General features: G+C 51.4%; 3 protein-coding genes across 8 annotated transcripts in view; 2 read left to right on the forward strand and 1 right to left on the reverse strand.

Moving 5' to 3' along the window:
• Positions 1 to 22348, reverse strand: part of LOC121168470 (glutathione S-transferase Mu 3) — a 63495-nt gene that overhangs the window by 19787 nt on the left and 21360 nt on the right. The gene's annotated exons all lie outside the window — the stretch shown is intronic.
• On the forward strand, positions 2211 to 8144 carry LOC121168484 (glutathione S-transferase Mu 2-like). 2 transcript variants are annotated; one of them, XM_040998673.1, is made up of 8 exons: positions 2211 to 2254; positions 2522 to 2598; positions 2988 to 3079; positions 3379 to 3460; positions 3552 to 3652; positions 4390 to 4485; positions 4580 to 4690; positions 7644 to 8144. In XM_040998673.1, exons 1-8 carry the CDS (start codon positions 2211 to 2213, stop codon positions 7731 to 7733), a joined length of 693 nt encoding a protein of 230 aa, XP_040854607.1. In that variant the 3' UTR covers positions 7734 to 8144. The 2 variants fall into 2 exon arrangements, with proteins under 2 accessions (XP_040854607.1, XP_040854609.1); XM_040998675.1 differs by lacking the exon at positions 4580 to 4690.
• Positions 13440 to 18555, forward strand: LOC121168482 (glutathione S-transferase Mu 1). 5 transcript variants are annotated; one of them, XM_040998671.1, is made up of 8 exons: positions 13440 to 13478; positions 13764 to 13839; positions 14225 to 14289; positions 14591 to 14672; positions 14773 to 14892; positions 15468 to 15616; positions 15698 to 15808; positions 17739 to 18544. In XM_040998671.1, exons 1-8 carry the CDS (start codon positions 13443 to 13445, stop codon positions 17826 to 17828), a joined length of 729 nt encoding a protein of 242 aa, XP_040854605.1. In that variant the 5' UTR covers positions 13440 to 13442; the 3' UTR covers positions 17829 to 18544. The 5 variants fall into 5 exon arrangements, with proteins under 5 accessions (XP_040854605.1, XP_040854606.1, XP_040854602.1 ...); XM_040998672.1 differs by having other exon boundaries at positions 14773 to 14873; positions 15521 to 15616; positions 17739 to 18540; XM_040998668.1 differs by having other exon boundaries at positions 13443 to 13478; positions 14773 to 14873; positions 15464 to 15616.

Consider the following 22348-nt stretch of genomic DNA (forward strand, 5'->3'; position numbering starts at 1 on the left):
GCATTCTAAAAAAAGATGAGTTAATTAATTTCTTTTTTTAAAAGATTTATTATTTTTATTGCAAATTCAGATATACAGAGAGGAGAAGAGACAGAGAGGAAGATCTTCCATTTGATGATGCCCTCCCCAAGTGACTGCAACTGCCAGAGCTGAGCCTATCTGAAGCCAGGAGCCAGGAACTTCCTTGGGTCTCCCACAGGGTTGCCAGATCCCTTCAGTAGCACCTGGTCACGCTTAAGGTTGAGCACCAAAAGAGGTGCTTCCCTAGGCTGGCCTGGAGGCCCATAGCTCTGCAGATGTTGGTCAGGTGGTCTCCCATTTTCTTCAGGAGTGTGACCTCCTCATCCAGGAAGTCACAGCGATGAGGGTCTGAGTGGGCAGAAGCCAAGGTGTGCACTTCCAGAAGGGCCTGGTTCAGGCTCTTATCCATGCTTAGGTGATCTCCATGGTGTCTTGGGTTTTGCCCCACCTATCTGGAAGAGGGCTTGGCTGCTGCAACAGCTTTGGATCTTAATGAGGTGCTTGGTTCCCTCTCGCCTTCCTTCCACCAACTTGCTAAAGTGACTGATGCCCTCCTGTGCCGCATCATTGAGAAAAAGCAGCTAGAGAGAAGTAGGGTGTAGGAGGCCTGACCAAACACTCAAAGACAGTGGTCCTTGAATCCTGCAATGCATTGCTAAACAGTCATAATGAATGGTGGAAATGAATCAACTGAGAGGACCAGGCACATGGGTGTGTACAGGGAACTAGGCTAACCTACTAACGGGTCCATGTTGAGTCTTGCTTCCTGAGACTGGACTCTGAGGGGTGACCCGAGCTGGAAGGACTGGCCCTAAGTGGGTGGAGACACTTGCAGCAGGGACTCTACACTCTGCCAGTCCCAGCAACACCATCCTCCACTTTCCAACTCCCCAGAGATGAGCAGACCACTTGGCTTCTAAGACTTCATAGAGGCAAGAAGAAATTTTTGTGTCTAATTCATACTTCATTCCAGGCTGACTGGAAGCTCTGTCTATTCAAGTGAGTCAGAACCTTCACAGATATCCCACTGCATGGTTCTTGTAAGGTCTTAGCTAACTGCCACAATGTATTTTCTGTAGTGCCACTGCCGTGTCTTTTACCTTGCAAAGTCATTTGATTTTTAGGGTCCATTTATCTGTTTCATATAGGATGTTCACTTATAATACCCTCTAAACAGAACAACATGAATCAGAAATCACATGACTGCATTTCCCTAGTTTTCAAATTGGCTGTGGCTTTCAAGAACAAAGTCAGCAGGTGGGACAGCCTTCTCTTTGGGGCTGGTAGCACAGGTCAATGTCTCTTCAAAGGAATTCCAGCCGCCCTGCTGTTGTAAAGACTCCACATGGGTCAGGAACCCAGGTCAGGACAAGAGTCCCTGGCACAGCCAAGCTCAGGGTTTTCCCTGATCCTGGTCTCCTGGCACTGTGGGGTGTCTTCAGGCTCTTCCAGGGACACACTCTATTCTCCTTTCACATCAGGACAAGGCCTGAGTCCTTCCTAAAACACATTCTTTGCAACCGTGTTCACACTCCATGGTGGCCACTACCCTCAAGGTCATTCTCAGGGTCATTAGGGACAGCCTCCTAGCTGACTATCCAGATCTTCATTTTTATTCAGATCTAGCTCAAGGATTTCGATGCATCCTTGGTCCAAAACACCAATGTCCAAAGTCCCCCCAAGATTTTAGTCTCCTGAGACCCCTAAAGAAAAACAGGGAACACCTGTTGATCTCTTCTTGCCCCTTTTACTGAAGCTGTTCCTGCAGACTCCTGGCCTGATGCAGCAGGAATGAGCTTCCCAGAAACCAGGAAACACAGTGTCAGCGCTGAGCAAGGGTAGCTGCCTTGTTCCCAAAGACCTGGCTCATCTGTCAAGGGCACTGCCGGCTCCCAGGCACGCAGCAGAAGGTGGTCAGGGACTGGAGCCTGGGGATCGAGCTGGGGACTTGGTGAGACCAGGTGCTGCCCTGAGGCCCACAGAGCCTGCCCAGGCAACCCTGGGAGCTGGGGATCTGCAGTCTTCTTCCTGCATTGAGGCTTGAGCTCTGCACTGGTTGTTGCGGGTTATTGGATCTGTGGGGTAGGATGGGAAGATGAGAGGCCTAACCCCTCTTTGCCCAGACTTTCATAAAACCCCAGCCCTTTGTGTGGAGGCCTGAGCACTGAGCCTGCCACACCAGCTGCACCATGGCCATGATCCTGGGTTATTGGGATATCCATGGGGTGAGCATGTGGTGAGGCAGCATGGGGCCAGTGAGAGACACTGCGCAGCCAGGGCACTACCAAACCGTGGTGCCTGTAGGCCCCTGATTTCTGCTGCTGCCTGTCCATGCCTCTCCAGAGTTCCCTGTGCGAGCTCTTTGTGGGGTGGAAGAAGGGGGAAGGTGGGAACAGAATTATAGGAAGGGGGTGGGGAAAGCATGGAGTGTAGGTTTGGGGCTCACCTGGAGGAGATGAGGGCAGCAGGAAGAGTCACTCAGTTCTGGGCCATCCCACAGGCTGGCTCACGCCATCCGCCTGCTCCTGGAATGCACGGACACCAGCTACGAGGAAAAGCTATACTCCATGGGGGACGGTAATGCTCCTGCCTGCACTGAACTCTGCCCTCTGCATACTGACTGATTCCTAGCAACCCTTGTGTGGTTGCCTGTTGGTCACCTACACACACCTTGAACCCTGTATTAGAGCCTGCCTCTTATTGGTCCCTGCAGGGAGGCTGCTGTGGCCTCCCAAGGCAGGGTGCTGAGCTTAGACACAATGGGTGGGCTCTTCTGTAGGCCTGTTCTCAGAACTGTGAGCTTTTGGCATGTAGATTCTAGAGCTCTTAAGTCATTATTCCCCTTCTTCAGACCTTGAATGTGAGATGAGGGTTCAGAGGTTCAGATCCCACACTCTCTGCCTTGGGGTCTTGTCCCAGACTCCTAGGGAGGGAGGGACACAAGGAGGAGGCTGCACACTGGGGAGGTTTTGTTTCACTTGGTCTTCTCCACAGCCCCGACCATGACCAAAGCCAGTGGCTGAGTGAGAAATTCAAGCTGGGCCTGGACTTCCCCAACATACGTGAGTGCTGGGGATGGGATGACTGGGATGGGATGGGAAAGTGCAAGGTGTCTCTGCCTCCACACCCTTCCCATGGCTAGAGAGTGCTGGGACCTGTGCTCAACCACTGTCATCCATAGATCTCTGCAGTCTTTCCCTCAGGTTCTATGTCATAGCTCACTCATGCCTTGCGCAAAGATTGTCCAGGGCCTGCCATGGGCCAGGCACAGAGGGTGCCAGGGTTCCTGTCTGCCGACTCAGGGCATGGGGTGCTGGGCACCTGGGAGCCCAGCTGACTTCCCTCTTCCTTCCCCAACTGCCATACTTGATTCATGGGACTCACAAGCTCACCCAGAGCAATGACATCTTGTGCCACCTCGCCCACAAACACAACCTGTGTGAGTGGGGCTGGCTGAGGGTGTGGGGCTGTGGCTGTGCCCTGGGCCTGGCTGGGTGAGATACTGAGGGTCTCTGCTGTGTGTGCTTCAGGTGGGGAGACAGAAGAGGAGAACATTCGCGTGGACATTTTGGAGAACCAGCTGATGGACACCCGCATGCTGCTGGCTACGCTCTGCTACAGCCCTGACTTTGTGAGTACCCTCACTGTGCCAGGCCAGACGAAATCCGGGTCAGGTGCACAGACTCGGGCTTTCCAATCTGCATGGTCCTGTTTGCTCATTCAATTTCCTGATACACTGATCTCACAAAAGGTTTCCTCACCTGCCAGGAGTGACCCATCAACCTCACACCTGTACCAAATAAAAGTTGTGGGTGTGTGCACACCAATCTTGGAACAGAATGTAGACACCCAGGGGTAGAATTTCAGTGGTGGTTGGTAATCTTGTGTAACTATCCTCTAAGCTCTGACCTGGCCCTATCTCCCATTGGTTCCTACCAGCTACCTGCTTCTAGAACAGACAGACTCAGGCAATGAGAAGCAGAAGGATAAGATGGGAGTCGTAAGTGGCTTCCTTGTCTTTGGACAGCAGCCTGATGTCTCAGCCCCCACAGGGGGAAGAGCTTGTCCCTACCAGGGAGTTCTCTGCATTGCTGTGTCTGACCTTCAGCCAGAGCTTGTTTGGATATCAGCGCTGACAAATTCAGGGATGCTGCTGTGTCCCTTGGGACTTTAGTGTCTGTGACTGATGGGTGTGATAGGCACACATAGGGTAATGAATGCTGATGCTGTGTGTCAAAGCCAGTGCAAGGTCCAGGGAAAGTGGCTGTCACCCCCACCCGCATGGCCTTCTGTATCTGGTACCACCCTGAACAGGCTGCCCCTGCCAAGAGCAGATAGCTAAGAGTTCCTGGGTGTTCTTTGCCTCAGGAGAAGCTGAAGCTGGAGTATCTGCAGGGCCTCCCTGAGAAGCTGAAGCTGCTGGCTCAGTTCCTGGGGAAGCGGCCCTGGTTTGCAGGGGACAAGGTGAGAGGAAGCAGGGGAAGGGACAAAGCAGCTGGGATTCGTCCTGAGTCACACACAGAGCTTCCACACTGCTTGTTCCTGACTTCCCTTGCAGATCACCTTTGTGGATTTTGTTGCTTATGACGTCATTGAAAGGAACCAGGTGTTTGAGCCCCGGTGTCTGGATGCATTCCCCACCCTGAAGGAGTTCCTAGCCCGCTTTGAGGTAATGCCCCTATCCTCCATCCTTCTTCTCTGTCCTTTTCCTCTGTCCCTTCCCGTGATGCTGCCCTAGTCTCAGAGCCAGAGAATACAGAGAAGGGAAGAATACAGAATACAGAGGAGTAGCATTTGTTTAGCCCTGGCTTTGCTATAGGACATGTTGCAGTATTTATCTTAAAGCTACTGAGATCAACTTGCAACATTCGTATGGTGAAGGGGGATGGATCCTTCTTATTTGACTGATGAGGAAACTGAAGCTGTAAGAGGTTAGCTGTTAGAGCCGCCCGAGGCCGTGCTGGGCTCCCTGTGAGCCTCTGGGGGCCTTGGGTAGTAGTCAGTGGTTCTTCTTGTTTTATGCCAAAAGATAAAGCTTCAGCCTGGGGTTCCTAGCCCAGGGTACCAATGGAGAGGCAGGGCCTTCAGCGGTGAATCTGTGGCTGGCCTGGGAAGGCTGAGACAGCAGGGATCTAGTTCAGTGTCACATACACACACTGTTCTTGTCTCCAGCAAGCTGTGCACCCCTCAGATCACTGAGAGGAAGCACCGAGCTCCCAGGGCTGGCACTGGTACCTGGTTTGCCAGGTATGTGGGTGCCCCTGCTGGAGGACCTTGGCAGGAGAGTCTGATGTGCTTTCACACTCTGTTGTTTTACACTATCATATCTCCTTCCAGAGTTCCACGAGTTCTGTTAGTGATACCAGGCGAGTCCTTATCTTCCTTCCTGTGCACTGAGTGTCTATGTTGGAGGCACAGCGTAAGGCACATGGGGGCAGGTAGTGAGTGTGTACCTGACAGCATCAGGCACAAGGGAATGAGCAGAGAAGAACCCAGGTCAGAAACCATAGTTAGAGAAACTGTAGTTAGAGAAGCAGCAGACAGCTGGTGGAGGGAGAATGGGTGTCACCCTCTGTATGCCTGGGTGCATGGCCTGACCTCCCCAAACTACTACTCAGCTGTCATCCTGGAGTCAGGTTGTTTGATAGTAGCAAAGCCTTACCTCATCAGAGATTCAGGAACGTTTGTTCTTTTTTCAAAATATACGTGTTTTCCTTTTATTTAAAAGACAGAGACCCAACGAACGGGGTTCAGAGACAGAACAGGTAACCTTCTATCTGCTTCTTCTCTCCCTAAGTGCCAGAAGCAGGAGCCTGGAGCTCAATCTAGGTCTCCCATGTGGCTGACTCAGACCCAAGTAATGAAGTCATCTTCTGCTGCCTCCCAAAGGAGACGAGAACAGGGAGCAGAAATGTCAAACGCAGCAGAGGCTCGGATCCTTTACACCCTGGCATCCAGAGACTTAAGTGCTGGAAATCTTAGGTGTTAGCCCCACTGATTCAGGCTGGAGTCTTTTTCCTGTCCCACTCCCCATCGGGCCATGTGTCTTGTCAGCAACTATCATCTCTGGCCCAGGCCTAGGCTACATGGCTTTGGAAGAGCTGACATGACTGAGGCAGGGAGGGCAATAGTGTGAGGGTTGGACTGCAGCCAATGGCCCTGGGTCTGTTGAATGCTTCAGGAATTGCCCACTTCAAGTCCTGGCTTCGTGGTCCCTATCCAGCTCCCTACCAATGTCCCTGGGAAGCAACAGCTGATGCTTAATCACTTGAATTCGTGCCACCCATGTGGGAAACCTGGCTGGAGTCCAGGCTTCCTGGCTTTGGTTTGTCACAGCCCAGGCTGTTGTGGCCACTTAGGGAACAAAGCAACAGATGGAAAATCTTTCTCTCAATCTCACCTCCTGCTTCTCTTCTCTTGCAATCTGCCTTTTAAGATACATATTTTAGGGGAAAAAAGCATTACATTCACACTCTCTTTCATGGCAATACGGTCCATGCTACTTGTGCTGTCATACGGTCTTGTCCCCTGTGTTAGAGCTGGAGATGAAGTAGGCTGGGGCACAGAGGGGATGAGCTCTGGCACCAGGTAGGAAATCAGTCTTCTGCTTTCCTGCAAATAATTAGAGCTCAGTCCAGTCTGTGCTTTCCGGGTCACCTGCCTGTATCCCCGTTATGCAGTATCACTGAGTAATGTCTGGGCTCCCTTCCACTCTACATGGACATTTGTCCTGCTAGCAATGCTTCCCTCCACCCACACACCTTATAAAACCCAACCAAATCAAGAACCAGCATGTGAAAGGGAGACAATCCAAGTAGACTAGTAGTGATGGGGCATTCTGGAGGGAGGAGGAGAGTCATACTACAGAGAGCCCGGCTTGGGAGGCAGACATGGCCCGGCAGCTCCCAGCCATGAGTCATCACTAGTTACGTGAGCATGAGGAGCTTCTTAACCTGTCTGTGGATTGGGTGCTCTGAGTTTCTTTTTAAATTCATTTGAAAAGCGCTCTCTCTTTCACACACACACACACAGAATTTCTGCCATCCACTGTCTCCCTCTCTGAATGGTCTCATCAACCAGGACTTGGCCAGGCTGAAGTCAGGAGCTCAGTCTAGCCTCCCATGTGAGTCGTGGGGACCCGAATAGCTGAGCTATCCCTGTTTGCCTACAGGATGTGCATTAGTCTGGAGCTGGGTAGGAGAGCAGAGCAGACGCTGAAACCCAGGCACTGTGAGAGGGGATGGGATGTCCCAAGGGGTGGAGTCATGCCGTGCCATTGCCCGGTCCTTAGTTCCTTTCTGATGAATGGTGATAATGGGGCTGAGCATCAGATTTGGGGAAACAGTTTCCTAATCCTGAACAGTCACCCACAGTGCATGTAACACACCTGCTGTGTGCCAAGTACCCTCACTGAGCTCTTAGGAAGCAAGGACATTGGCTGAAGGTCCCTGAAAAGTGAAGTCACCAGGGCTGTGGCCCCTCAGGAGACTGTGTCAAGCTCCAGCCCTGGAGCCTCAGGAGGGCTCCTGTTGGGGTCCCACTGTGCCTGGGCTGCCTAGGGCTGTGGGTGGGTACCTCAGTGGGGTGCAGGCCCTGAGCTCTGTCCTTGTTCCCACTCACAGGGCCTGGAGAAGATCTCTGCCTACATGAAGTCCAGCCGCTTCCTTCCAAGACCTGTATTCACCAAGATGGCCACGTGGGGCAACAAGTAGGGCCATGAAAGGCCAGGAGACAGGAGGAGCCGTGTCAGCCTGCTACCCAGAACCTGGGGTGAGGGGGCAGCTGGTCCCCCTGTGTCCCTGGCACTGCCTTCTTCCTCTCACTCCCTTCTTATCCTCAAAGCCTTTTGCTTCTCTTTCCTCTACCTCCTTCCTGTTCCAAAAATACCCTCTAGCCTCTTCCCCCTCCCCATGCCAGGGAGTTCCCTCTCTTGTCTTTCCTGTGTTCTGTCTGTCAGTAGCTGTGTCTACTCTGAGGAGCCCGACTGGATCCCTGGCCTGGAGGTCCATCCCCAGACTCCTGGAGTCTGAAGGACCAGCACTGCTTGGGGGTATAAGCCCTGTTCCCCCATGTAGTTGTTGTTACAACCCTGTCTGCTCCCCAGTAAAGTTTGCAACGTGTTTCATCAGTGTCCTGTCTTATTGTCTCAGACTCCTTGCACCCACTAGGTCTGTTACTTCTTTCAGGCAACTGGCTGGCCCATGACCTTGGCAGTGACTGGGTTCATAGGGAATCAAGTAGGACTTTTGGTGTCTGAGACTTCTTGCTCCTGTGTGTGATCCCCTCAAAGCAGGTGGCCTTGTGAGGCACCCTAGAGAACAGAGGTGGTCCCTCTGTGGTCAAGTGGTCCCTCGGTGGTCAGGACCTTTCATTTAATCCCTGGCATCATGGTGTGCTCCCCATGACTGTGCAGAGCTGTGCAGCTCAGTGGGAAGTATCCAGGGTTAGGCATCCCCAGTAGAGGGAGCTGGCATCCTGTTGCCTCCATACTATGTGGCTCCATCCCAACTGCAAGGTCCCCAGGACCACTTTGCTCATTTGCTCTGATGCCTTCAAGAGCCCGGCCCAGGCCTGTTGCACAGCAGTCATTGGGATGTGGTAGAAATCTCTTGAGTCCCGGCTTTTCTGTTAATGCCTTTGTCCTTGCATCCACTCAATTAATACTCTAGCTGGGTAAGGGATCAGGGTGAATGTCAGGATGAAGACATTCTGACCTCTGATAAATTTATGCACTTGCTTCTGACCATCAACAGTTTCAGCTCACATGAGAGCCAGATCTGGGGGTGGGCCAGGCTTGGCTGGTTTGAACCACCCATTGGTGAGAGAATGGGTGCCGGCCAGTCTGGCTAAACGCAGTACTCACTAATGAGTGCCAGGTCATTCTGTGCAGCAGTACCTGCCAACACACATGGGATCCAGGGCTGGGAACAGGCCAAGTAGGGATACTTTGGGAACCCTGCAAGGGCACAGCTCCTGCTGGTGAGCATAAGAGCCAGGACTAGAGCCAGGCCAGGTTGGGCCGTGCCAGCTACTGGCACATGTGTGATCTAGGTCTGGGGGCAGGTCAGGAAGGGTCAGTCTACAGCACATCCTGGCACAAATGAGAACAAAGAAAGGGTGCAGACCAGGCTGGATTGGAGCTTGACACCCATCGGTTCACTTGACTGCTGCAGCTAGGAGTGGAATAAGTTGGACTAGGCTGCCATACCTGCCAGCAAGAGCTGGGATTGGGATCTGCCTACATTGAGCCAGGCTGTACCCTCTGCTGGTGAATGTTGAGACTGGAAATGGGCCGTCTACACTGTGCCATAGCACCTGCTGGCAAAAATAAGACCTGGTTGGCCTTGTAGGGGAACTTTAGGATTCCTTGCTATATTAATGGATGGTTTGCTCACTCTCCAGGGAGAAGACATTTGTGGAGCTCCCTACGGGAATGTGGGTTTCTTGCTATGCTGGAGGTCCACAGTTTCCTCTTGTGCCTTTTCTGTAGGGTTGCAACTGGATTTTTTTTAAGATTTATTTTTATTATTATTTTTTTTTATTGGAAAGGCAGATATACAGAGAGGAGAGACAGAGAGGAAGATCTTCTCTCCGATGATTCACTCCCCAAGTGAGCGCAACGGCCAATGCTATGCCGGTCCGAAGCCAGGAGCCTCTTCCGGGTGTCCCACGCGGGCGCAGAGTCCCAAAGCATTGGGCCGTCCTCGACTGCCTTCTCGGGCCACAAGCAGGGAGCTGGATGGGAAGCGGGGCTGCCAGGATAGAACCAGTGCCCATATGGGATCCCGGGCGTGCAAGGTGAGGACTTGCGCCACCGCGCAGGGCTCGCAACTGGATTTTAATGTTCTGTCTTTCCCTTTGCTAATTGTTAATGCGTTGTACATGATTCCACCAGTAAACCACAGTCTGTGAGTCATTCTGCTTATGAATTTCCTCATGTTAAACTTTCTGTTAGCTCCCTGTGGCTTAGTAATTCTTAGATAATTATCAAAAGATGAGCCTGCATGTCCAGCATTGGACAGTGGTTAAGTCTCTGCTTGGCATGGTTTCCTGCCACACAATGTGACCATTCTTCATTTGAGGTGTCCATTTGGGCTGAAGGATCCATGTTTCTGGGTGATGGTGAGAGTGCTTCCAGGGAGATTAGCACGTGAATCAATGCAGCAAATAAAGAAGATCCACTCTCGCCCTCACCAACTGTGCTGACCACCTCCAATCCACGAAGCTTCAACAGGAAAGAACAGGTGGAGGGAGAGTGAGTTCTACCTTCTCTTCCGAGGACAACTGACTCTCCTCATTCTGTGGCCTTTGACCTTGAGCTGAGACTTAGACTGTGGCCTTTGCCCTCCATTGACACCCCCAGGTCTTTGGCGGGTACTGGACTCCTCCCCAGCTCCTCTTCCCAGTGTGCAGATGACTGACCCTGGATCACCTCATCTAATTCATTCTCAGAGCCAATGACCTCAGTAAACAGATAAATATCCGAACTTACAAGAGTATTGAGAAATGTTGGTGGTTAAATAGAATTAAGAATGTAAGTTTATTTTAGTGTAGATTCTTTCAAGACACATGGAAAATGCATATTATTAAAACTATATAGAGACCTCAAAATCTTGTACCTTAAATAAACTGCTTTTAATCTATTTTTAATAAGATTTGGAAAAGTCTTAGTATATTATTCTCAGATATGTCCTAATTGGTTCTATTCCTTTGTGAAACTCTGGCTGTTTAATGTTTAGCACAAACACATAACACTGGCCAAAATCATCAATGAATAAATTGGTAAAATCCGGGGCCCAGCCCGATAGCCAGGAGGCCAAAGTACTTGACTTGCACATGCCAGGAACCCATGTGGGTGCCAGTTCATGTTCTGGCAGCCCCGCTTCTCATTTGGTTCTCTGTTTGTGGCCTGTGAAAGCAGTAGAGGACGGGCTCAAAGCCTTGGGACCCTGCACCCCTGTGGGAGACCCGACAGAAGCTCCTGGCTTCTAGCTTCACATTGGTTCAGCACAGGTGCTTGCAGCTACTTGGGGAATGCTTTCCAAGGCCACAGGCAGCCAGCTGGATGGGACATGGGGCCAATGGGATTAGAACCAGCACTCAAAAGCGATCCTGGTGCGTGCAAGGCAAGGACTTCAGCCAGTAGGCTACCACACCAGACCTTCTCTCTGTCTTGCTTCAGTTATCCAGCACAGTGCCCCTTTGAAATGTTGGGACTTGTCCTAATTTTGTGGTCAGTGGACAGCAGTGTACATCAGGGGATCTGGAAATCTTGGGGACTCAACAAGTGACCACCAGTGCCACTGTGTTGGCTCTGTCTTTCAAAAGTCTTGTTCTAATTATTGTGGGCTCATTTCAGAAGTGTTTTCTCAACTGCATCTAGACATTTCATCTGTTGAGGCTCAGGAGGTGTAAGGTTCAGACAGATGCAGTTTAACTTCTGGTGGGAACAGTTCCAATGCAGGGGCCAGGCACCTGTGTCCCACAAGAGGCAAACCCTGGCACAACCCACTCTGAGGCCAGAGGCTGCTTCCCGAGCCTGGACACAGATAGAGGACCTGAGCTTCAGGAGGGGCCTGTCTGAATGAAGTGAGATGATACCTACCTATCCATGCCCATGTCCATACCACACCTTACCCAGGTGAGCTGAAGCCTCTCCTGGCACACTGGGCTGACACCCTGCAGGCCTTGTAAACTGTGGGCTAATTGCCCAGATGGATTTTCTGCAGCGCAATCCCCTTGCCCTTTAACTTTCAACTGGTTGCCTTTTTAATGTTTCACCCATCACTTATCTTATACTCGTGGTCCCTTGTCTCATCATTTGAACAGAGCACAGTGATGGGTCACAGGCTCTTAGCTTTCATTCAGATTTCTGCCAGTGAGTAGAAAGCAGGCAGGGAGGACATCATCCTTGTGGAGGTGATAGTGCAGGTCACCTCTCTGCCACCACTTTATGCACCTCCAGAACGCACAGTGTTCAGGTCCGGCAATGGGGCTGGAGATCTAATCCAGGAGAGCTGGGATCAGAGCTGGCTGCCCTGCCTGGGGCTCCTCCTGGGCTCCATCCTTTGCTCCTGCAGCAGGACAGACATCTTGAGTCTTCTGGGACATGGTTCCTCCCTCACTGTCATTCCCTCTGTGACAGCCACACTCTGTCACCCAGCAGGCCACCTTAGTGCCTTGGTCTGTTTGTGCTGCTGTAACAGTATGGCTGAGATGGAGCAATTTGTGAAGACCAGAGACTTCCTTCTGGCAGCCTCCAGGCTGGGAGGGCCAAGCCCGAGGGGCCCACATATGTAAAGAGTCTTCTTGTGGCAAATGTTCCACAGCCAAGGGCAGACAGTAAGAAAATGTCGGAGGAGACTGTGATCCAAAGCACTTCTCCAACATACAGAACCCCCACTATGGTGGCAGTGATTGAAAACAAGAGTTATTTATTTGAAAGAACTATGGAGAGAGAGAAAGAGTAGGAGAGCAAGAGCTAGAGCAAGAGAGTGAGAGAGTGAGAGAGAGAGAGGGACAGAATCTTCTAGCTGCTGCTGCACTCCCCAGATGGCAGCAACAACCACAGCTAATGCAGGCCAAGGCCAGGAGCTTCATCCTGCTCTCCCATCACGGTGTCAGGACCCCATCTTCTGCTGCTTTCCTAGGCCAGAAGCAGGGAGCTGGATCACAAGTGGAACTGGCTTTTGGTTTTGAGCTTTGAAGGAGTCCAGAGCCCTAAGACTCCATGGCCCCTTAAAGGCCCTGCCTCTGCCTTGCAGAGGAACTGGTCACTCCAACCAGATGCATCCAAAGCCAGCTGCCTGGCAGGGAGGCTCTTGTGTACCTGCCCTCTTGCTGGAGCAGAATAAGATTCAGCTACTTTACATTCCTTAAACAGTTGACCCAGATTCAGTTCCTCCTGTAAGGGAGGTCACCCTTACTGCCCCTGCTGTGGGAGTTCACCATTGGGTCCTGGCCCAGCAACATGTCTTCCCAGAACCCAGAGTGGGAGGTGGTGCTATAGCTGCTCCTTCTTGGGATGAGGCCTGAGTCAAGCACACAGACAGTAGAGGGAAGTGCATGGCACTTTAAAGGCACGTCTGCCAAGGGCTTGCTAGCTCCTGTGGCCCTGCAGAGGGTAGCCCTGTGTGGGAGCCTCAAGGAGGGCTTTGCGGATACCACCGGTCCCAGGTCAACACTTGACTTGGATCTGCACAGACCTCCAACTGTCCAGCCAGCACTGGCAGTTACCAGGCTCATTCCTGAGGGTGGGGCAGAGCAGAGCACTGCCTCCTGGGGCAGCCTGGGTTGGAGGTGGGGCTGGTAGGGGCGGGTTCACAGCTGATTACGCCCCCTGGCTATTTCTAAGTCAAGCATAAAAGTCCCAGGCTCTTTTCTGTAACCTCAGTTGCCACCACTGCAGCACCAGCAGCACCATGCCTATGACCCTGGGCTACTGGGATCTCCGCGGGGTGAGCTAAGGGTTTGCTCTGCTGATGGGACACGGGCATGGATATGGGATGGGACAGAGGGCACAGAACAGCTGTGGAGGCTTTAGGTCTTCATTTGTTTTGGAACTTCCTTGCTTCTCCTCCTCCTAGGCTGCCAGGAAATCCTGATGCAAGCATCCCAGTGTGGGGAAGGGGCAGAAGGAAAAAGGCATGCTATTAGGTGTAGAGTAGGGCTCCCCTGGAGGAGATGAGGGCAACCTTTGGAGTCCCTCCAGCTCTGACCCCTGGCTCTGGTGTCTCCCCCAGTTGGCTTTGCCCATCCGCACACTTCTGGAATACACTGGCACCAGCTATGAGGAAAAGCATTACAGAATGGGAGACGGTATGGTTCTGCCTGCTCTGACCTCTGTCTACTGCTTCTGTCATCTAGTAACCCCTGCCTGGCCACCTGCATATCACCTGTGCAGACCTCAACCCCTGGAAGCAGAGCCTGCCCTTCCTGGTCCCTGAAGGTGCAGTGTGGCCTCCCATGGCATGGCTCTGGGAAGGGGTGCTGGGAACCTGCTTTCAGCATTGGGTCCTTTCCCACACTTCCCAAAAGCTTTGGAGTCAAGAACCCCATAGGATCATTATTCCCTTTCTCCAGACATTGAATGTGATATGAGGGACTCAGATCCCACATGCCCTCCTCAGGGGTCTTGCCCCTGACTCTCCTGAGGGGAGGCTACACACTGGGGAGGTTTTGTTTCACTTGGTCTTCTCCACAGCTCCCGACTATGACCGAAGCCAGTGGCTGAATGAGAAATTCAAGCTGGGCCTGGACTTCCCCAATGTATGTGCAGGAGATGGGGTGTTGGAGGGAGTGGGGTCGTGAATGGTGTCTCTGTCTCCACATCCTTCCCATGGTTAGAGGGTTCAGGACCAGGACCTGTGCTCAACCACTGTCATCCGTGGTTCTCTGCAGTCTTTTCCTGAGCTTCTATTTCATAGCTCACTCATGCCTTGTGCAGAGATTGTCTCCAAGGCCTGCCATTAGCCAGGCACAGAGGGTGCCAGGAATCCTGTGTGGTCTTAATCAGGTCAGGGGATGCTGGGCACCTGGAAACCAGCTGACTTCCCTCCTCCCTTCCCAGCTGCCTTACCTGATTGACGGCACTCACAAGCTCACCCAGAGCAACGCCATCGTGCGCTATCTTGGCCGCAAGCACAACCTGTGTGAGTGGGGCTGGCTGAGGGCGTGGGGCTGTGGCTGTGCCCTGGGCCTGGCTGGGTGGGATGCTGAGGGTGTCTGCTGTGTCTGCTGTGTGTGCTGCAGGTGGGGAGACGGAAGAGGAGAAGATTCGCGTGGACATTTTGGAGAACCAGGCTATGGACAACCGCATGCAACTGGTGGCAGTCTGCTATAGCCCTGACTTTGTGAGTGCCCAAGTGGATTGCATCTGGCAAATTCAAAGACAAGCCAAATCTTCTGTTCTCATCTGCACTGTTCCTGTTTGTCTCTGAATTCCCTATGAAGTCTGACTGCCTGCACAATTTACTATATTGTGAAAACATTGATTCTGTACTCTTTATGTCTGTTCAAAATGAATGATTTTGATTAACTTCCACAGCCCTAGATAAAGTTACAATGCCTATAGGTGAACAGTCATGTCTAAGACAGGAAATTCCCTTCAGAATCTCTGTGTCTAACCCTTATCATGACCACCATTCAATGTGTTCCCATTAAATGCTTGTCGCTGGATGGAAAGTCCATTACATGAGTTATATTAGTTCAAGATGGGAGCATCCTTAAGCATATGCCCTGTTTTCCCACGGTTTTCTTCAAGTCCCCACAGGGATAAGCAGATTTCCCCAGTGAGCAGCACACAATCACCCAGAGGTCCTGAGTTCCTTTTCCTCCATCCTTTCATATCACATTCTCATCCCTTGTGAACTGTGAACATTTATGCCACGCTCAGGGAGGATGGCTGCCCCCAGTCAGCACGGCCATGTACAGCCCTGGGCAGGCAGACCCTCTCCTGCAATCCGTGTCTGTGGGTGCTGACAGCTGTTTGCTCCCTCAGGAAAAGCTAAAGCCTGACTACCTGAAGGGCCTCCCAGACAAGCTGACACTGTACTCCCAGTTCCTGGGGAAGCGGCCCTGGTTTGCAGGGGACAAGGTGAGGCAGAGAAGGGGAGGGAGGCAGGGGCATGGTCAGTCTATCCCTAAGCCCCTGTCTCCCTCCTCCTGGCTTCTGCAGATCACCATTGCCGATTTCCTCGTCTATGATGTCCTCGACCAGAACCGTATTTTTGCTCCTGGTTGCCTGGATGCGTTCCCAAACCTGAAGGATTTCATGGCTCGATTTGAGGTGCATCCCCAACCCTCCTCTCCCCTCTTCTGGTTCCTTCATTTTGTTCGAGTCCTGGAGCTGAGCTGTAGACCAACCCCTGAGAGCAGGACCCAGGGTTAGCATCCTGCACCTGCTGTGTCCAGTGTATCTCTACAAGTTGTCTCTCCCAATTGATTCATAAGGAATACTGAGTCAGCAGTATAAAAGCCATTTATCAGGGTCCCAGAGCCCGTCACAGCTGTGCTGGGCTCCCAGAAACCTCTGGTGTGTATGAACAACAGTCAGGACTTCTCTGATTTTTGTGCTAAACTGAGCAGCCTCAGACCCTTGTCCAGTCTGGTCTCCCATCCCAGGAGACTATAGGAGAGGCCAGACTTTGAGCAGTGTGTGTTTGTAGCTGGTCTCAGCTGAACTGAGACCGGGTAGGGTGGATTCAGTGTCAGAGACACGCACAGTCCATGTGTTTGATCTCTAGAGCACATTGAACCAGTGAGATCCCCATGTGCAGGCACTGAGCTCCCAGCACTGTTGGTGCTGGAGTTGTCCACAACTGTGGATTCTCTGCTGGGGAGACTTGATTTGTTTGATGATGTAGGTTTTCTTTCTCCTTCGATGTCTCTTGTTTCACTCTAGTATCCCACATGTTCTGCCTGTGAGATAGGGCAGCTGCTTACCATTTTGTTTATGCCTGTGCAAAGGTGACTCCATGCTGGAACTGAACCAGTTAGAGAACTGCAAACTCAGCAGTTTGGAGATGGAGGAGCAACAGCTCTTGGTTACTGAGGAGCACAGCCTGGGCCTCACTTCACAGGATCACAGGGACCACCTGGGACTCCATGCTTGCTCACAACAAAGCCTACTTGGTTACAGATTTGGGAGTACGAGGCATTAGTCCAACAAGCTGTTCAGTATACAATGTTTGTCCTGTTCTCCTCCCCACGCAGAGATGTGCTGTCTCAGTTCCTTCTTATCAGCTCTGGATGAAGTCCAAGCCTGTGACCTCTGGATTATGTAACAGTTGGCTCAGCTCTGTGTGCCTGAAAAGAGAGACTGGACATAGATTAGATATGAGCTGGACCATGCGGTACCCAGGGCCAGGCCCATTAGGGTTAGAACAGTCTGGATCCCCCTGAATTATTGAGAACCTGCACGGTGCTGTCAGCCCTGGCGTGTAGGTGCATGACCCAGGAGTGTGATTGGTACTGCTCGCTATAACAGGTCTCAGGATGAGGAGAATTGAGATGCAGTGAGGTTGACCTGAGATACCAAGTGGAGGAGTTAGGACTCCCTGTGTCAGGGGGAGGATTGGAGTCTGGCCTTGCCTTCCTTTGCTGCTGCACCTCCTCCTGTTCCCCACAGTGAGGGCCTGCTGAGTCACTGGGTAAGATCAGGACTGCTCTGTAGGCTGCCCTGACATGGTCTCAGCCCCTTTTCCTGATGGACGTCCCTGCTCTGTGTGCAATGCTGTGCATCGGGCAGCCTCACTGTGGATAAGGAGAGTGTGCAGCAGAGCCTATGTGGGTAGGGAAGTGAGCAGAACAGTTAGGAGAGGGACAGCAGGCTGTGTCATACTCTGCTTGCTCCGTGTTTGACTGTGAGAAAATTCCTGAATGGCTGTGCCCATCAAGTCTGCCTTGAGACATGGTGGCCAGGAGTCAATCATGCTAGACGTGGAGCGACCTCTGAGCCAGCACTGACATTTTCCATGGCTACAAAGCACCCAGTTCTAGCGTCATCCTGCTGATCCATCTTTTGAGGTGGTGGAGGGGAGGTGTCTGTGTTGAAGCATGAAGTCCCCTGGGCTATGGTCCTATGGAGATGTCAGTGCAGCCAGCACAGCCCTGTGCAGTGGCCGCTGTTGGTCCCACTGGTCTGTGCCTACACTGGGGCTGAGGGAACCCCAGGAGACCACGGACTCTGAGCTCTGCTCCTGTTTCTGCCCCTGCAGGGCCTGCCAAAAATCGCTGCCTACTTGAAGTCCAGCCGCTTCATCAAAGTCCCTCTGTTTTTAAAGAGTGCCACATGGACTGGAAAATAAGGCTCTGAAGTGAAGTGAGAGGGGCTGATGGGTGCTCAGGCCCCCAGCCCTGCCTCAGCCTTCAGTCCTCTCCTTCCACAGCCTCCTCCTCCCTAACCTGCTGCCTCCTGTCCTCTAAGCCAGCCCCTCCCATTGAGGTCTGGCCATCCTCAGCTCTGCCCTCTTCTTCAGCCACGGCCCCCTGGGCTTTTCTTCCTGTACCAAGGCCAACAAACAGTCCCCATCTCTGCTGTGAGCTCTCCAAACAGCCAGAGTTCGCTGCACCTGTGCCAGATGGGCTCCCCCATGAGGTCTCCCTGGTACTGGCTGTGACCCCAAAACCTTGAACCTCAGTGTAGGCATACCCTCTTCCCTGGGAACCCTGACTTGGCACTGACCATGCTGGATTCTGTGGTTTTCTGTGTTCTGTTGCTATAGCAGGGCCTAGGGAAGCAACATGCCGTGTGAGTGTCTGGTCAGGCTGGATGCCCTGGTGTCTTGGTCATTTCTGTGCCCTGTGCATGTTGGTCTGCTCCTCACCTTAGGTTTCTCCCTTCCCTGGATTCCGCATTCATTCACCCTGAAGCTCCCCTGCAGCTGTGCTGTTTCTGAGAGCTGCAGGCCTGATGGGGAAGGGGCTGGCAGGCCTTGGACAGATCCCCTCTGGGACACTTCCCTGGATGCTCCCACTAACGTAGTTATTCCTCATCTGTTTTGTCAGAATGTTGCTCTCAATAAAGCATATCCCTTTACAGTGTGACTGCTGTCCTTTTTAAAGAAACAACAAAACACGGCACCTGAGTCAACACCTTGAGTGGAATCCTTGCATGTTTTCCCTGTGTTGTGTGTCCTAGTGCCTGCCTACCATAGCAGTTCAGGAAGTCTGGAAGTGTGGAAGAATCCCCTCTTGGGAGGTGGTGGCAGTCTCCTCAGCCATGAGTGGGACTTGGCACTGTGGAAATAATCAGGTGAACCAGAGGGGAGGTGGAACTGGACATTCGTTTCTGCAAATTAAAGCATTTGTTCAAAAATTCTCTCCACCTCTATCGTATGACCTCTGCCCAATACCATCTCTCCCAATTGGTTCCTGTCATCTCCCTATTTCTTACACATAATCTAAATCAATGAAAAATAAATAATGAAGGGCCTAGTGCACTGCCTCAATTGGCTAATCTTCTCCCTTCAAGTGCTGGGACACCATATGGGCACCAGTTTGTGTCCAGCTTCCTGTCCAGTCCCTTCTTAAGGCCTGGCAAAGCAGCAGAGGATGGTCTAAAGCCTTTGAAACCCCGTGCACCTGTGTGGGAGAGTGGAAGAAGCTCCTGGTTCCTGGCTTCGAATCAACTCAGCTCTGGCTGTTTGGCCACTTGGGGAGTGAACCAGCAGATGGAACATCTTTCTCTGTCTCTTATTCTCTCTGTAATTCTGACTTTCCAATAAAAATGAATAAATATTTAAAGAAAAAAGTGATAAAAACGGTAGTAATGTGGTGGTGGTGCTGGAAGAAGTTGTTTGAATTTAGACTGTGCTGTCCTAGTCCCCAGTTCTGCTTCATTGACTCCTGTGAGAATTTTTTTTGTTACTTGCCAGTATGACCTGGAGCTGAGGTGAGACAAGCTATGCCACACTGGGCCACAGCACACACCAGCACATGAAACACTTGGTGTGTATGTGTGAGGGAGGGTGAGCCCAGCAGTGAGGCAATGCTGTGCTGTCTCCCCTGGGAGCGGGGGGGGGGGTTGGGGGGACACTGCTCCTGCTGATGAGCAGGAGAACTGCAACTTGATGTCAACCAGGATGGGCTGAGTACAACACCCACTGACCTGCATGTAACCTGGGTTAAGGAGAGAGCCAGGCTGGGATAAGTGACTAAATCCATCAGTGCATGCATGAGTCAGAATAAGTGCAGGCTGGCTGGGCTTTGCCACAGCATTGGGTAGCAAGTGCTAGGAAAAGGGGCAAGTCCTCTCAAGCGAAATTGCAGAACCACCTAGAAGAAGCAAAAGTGGAGCTGGGAGTAGGCCTAATAGGGAAACTGTTGACACCTCTCTGATGGGTTGTAGCTCCCACAGGTGAACATGAGAACCAAGGCTGGGTGTAGACCAGTCTTGGACAGGCTGTAGCACTCACTAGCAGAACTGTGAGCTAGATAATGGGGTCAGTTGGGTTGAGCAATCCTGAAGCACCATTGAAGTGTATGAGAGACAAATGGGATGCAAGACAGACTGGACCAGTCTGCTGCACACACTGTCATGTGTAGGAACCAGGGCTGGGGGCAGCCCTGGAGGGGGTTATTGAGGGTTTCTCTGACTACACAGCTATTTCTACTGGTATATAAGAGAACTGAGTGTGTGATGGGCAGGGTTGGGCTGTGCCATGGTACCCATTGTTTGCATATGAGATGGGGCTGGAGACAGAAACTGCAGCCACCAGTGTGTGTGTAGGATGATGTGGGCGATGGACTGAGCTGGACCCTGTATTGGCTGGCAGACACAACAATCAGGTCTGGGGCACCTGCTGGACTCAGAACTATAACCACTGTCAAAATCACAGGATCTGTGGTCTCACCACAGAGAGCATATGTTAGAACTGGGCCTGTTTGGTTGCTGAAGACTGCACAGTGGATGGTGTGACCAAATGTACATGGGATCATGACAGGTAATTGAAGCCTGCAGAGAACATCTAGTACCAAGGATGGCTGAACAAATTGGACAACTTTGGCAGCCAAGTGTTGACAGCAATTATCAAGGTGAATGGAGACTCTAAGGTGGGCTATGTCAGCCAATGGGCCTTGGAAGGATTTCCTCATTCTTGGAGCAACAAAATCAGAACTATTGAAACCACTTGAACATTTGAACACTGTCCTCAGGCCACGCTCACATGGGGGACCCTGGAATGACATTAGGTAGCTGGCCCCCTCCTATGGGTACTGATGCGATTTGGATGCTGTATGTGGCTTCTCCTCTTCTCTGCCCTCTTTCCCCAAACACATGAAGAAGAAAAAGAAAATTGGAAACAGAAGTCTCATCCAATATCCCCTACTCCTTGACCCCTTCACACCCTAATCAGTAGCCCACATGGGCATGCATCCTTCTCAACTATATAAACATCATCAAAAAGAAAAAAAATTAAAAAGGAATTTGCTTGTGTTCCCAAGAGGCAGATCAAAGGAATCTTTGTTCTCTCTTTCTGACTTTCAGTCACAAATATTCCCTGTCTTTTTGGAAGCTACTCATATGTGTAGTTCATTCTTCCATCATCCCACTTGGCAGAACTTTGGTTTTGTTCCTGGAGCACCTTTGTTCTTAGCTTCTTTGATTTTGTTGCGTGTCTGAGACCAGGACCTGCAAGGAGCGCCTGGCACCTGAACCATGTGTTCCTGGCCTCCCCTGGTACAGATGCAGATTTGTGCATTTCCTTCCTTTTCCGTTGCCTCTCACAGATGGGGGTCTAGAAGTCAGTGGAATCTAACCAACATCAAGGCCTGAGCACTCGCCAGGTCTCAGTCCCAGGTTGATGGCTGCTCACCCTAGGCCAGCTGAATGACGCACAGCACCACACAGGCTGCCTCTCCGTGTCAGAAGGGGTTGACAGCTGTTTTCTGTCACAGGAGACATTGAAGGCCCAGTCCTTAAAGGGACTCCCTGAATAGACGAAGCTGTTCTGACAGTGTCTATGTAAGCTGCTGTGGTTTGCAGGGCAACAGGTGCATCAGAAGGAAAAGGGAGTTGCCATAGATTTCAGAGCATAGAGATTTGTGGTCACTCCACCTTGGCCTTCTGCACATCACCTTTGTGGATTTCATATTTCATGAGAGCCTTGACATGCATGTGCATTTGGTCCCAGGCGTCTGGACACACTCTCAAACCTGAGTGACCTTGCACCTGGCTGAGGTGATGCATCTGATTTGCTTTTCTTTTGGATCACTGTTTCCTGTTTTGTTTTGTTTTGTTTTGTTTTAGTTTCAGTTTTTATTTTTCAAGATACATTTGCTTACGCCCAGGGATTTCATCTTCCACCCTTCTCATCCTCTCCCCGACTCCCTGTCACTGCTTTCCCCTATAACAATAGTATAATCTTTTAACCACGGTCACAAGTTCATCATTCTGCTATTAACTGTATCATAGCATTTGTAGATGTAGACAATGGTAGAAAGATCAGCATCCCATTGTCAAGATATATTTAACAGCTTCACTGGAAGTCCATATTTTATTCGGAAGTAGAGATGCATACTGCAATGTATGTTCACTTTATGATGTACTTGCCTCTATGTTACGCAGTAAAATATAATAGTGTTTCCCTGCAGCTTTCATAGTCCTGTAGCTAAAATGATAAAGAACCCATTGTTCTTTGGCCTCTGAGAGGCACTGGCATGTTCTCATCCTCTTGTCTTATTGGGGGTGGGAGGGTGAGGGTCCCTCCCCTGTGAACACACCCAGGTGACCCAGCAGAGAGAATGAGCAGACAGGGAGGGACAAGGCTTCCTATGGGAGGGGAGGGGAGGAAAACACAGAGTTTGGTGTCACAGAGATCCAGCCATG

Source organism: Ochotona curzoniae, unplaced genomic scaffold, assembly GCF_017591425.1.
Source record: "Ochotona curzoniae isolate NIBS_2020 unplaced genomic scaffold, NIBS_Ocur_1.0 scaffold_1037, whole genome shotgun sequence".
NCBI classification, from domain to species: Eukaryota; Metazoa; Chordata; class Mammalia; order Lagomorpha; family Ochotonidae; genus Ochotona; species Ochotona curzoniae.

Excerpts from the sequence above, each read along its gene's own strand:
- LOC121168482 (XM_040998671.1), top strand. The coding sequence starts at position 13,443 with ATGCCTATGACCCTGGGCTACTGGGATCTCCGCGGG. Across the intron at positions 13,479-13,763 it reads GCTACTGGGATCTCCGCGGG|TTGGCTTTGCCCATCCGCAC; the intron begins GTGAGCTAAGGG and ends TGTCTCCCCCAG. Across the intron at positions 14,290-14,590 it reads TGGGCCTGGACTTCCCCAAT|CTGCCTTACCTGATTGACGG; the intron begins GTATGTGCAGGA and ends CTCCCTTCCCAG.
- LOC121168484 (XM_040998673.1), top strand. The coding sequence starts at position 2,211 with ATGGCCATGATCCTGGGTTATTGGGATATCCATGGGGTGAGCAT. Across the intron at positions 2,255-2,521 it reads GATATCCATGGGGTGAGCAT|GCTGGCTCACGCCATCCGCC; the intron begins GTGGTGAGGCAG and ends GCCATCCCACAG. Across the intron at positions 3,080-3,378 it reads TGGGCCTGGACTTCCCCAAC|CTGCCATACTTGATTCATGG; the intron begins ATACGTGAGTGC and ends TTCCTTCCCCAA.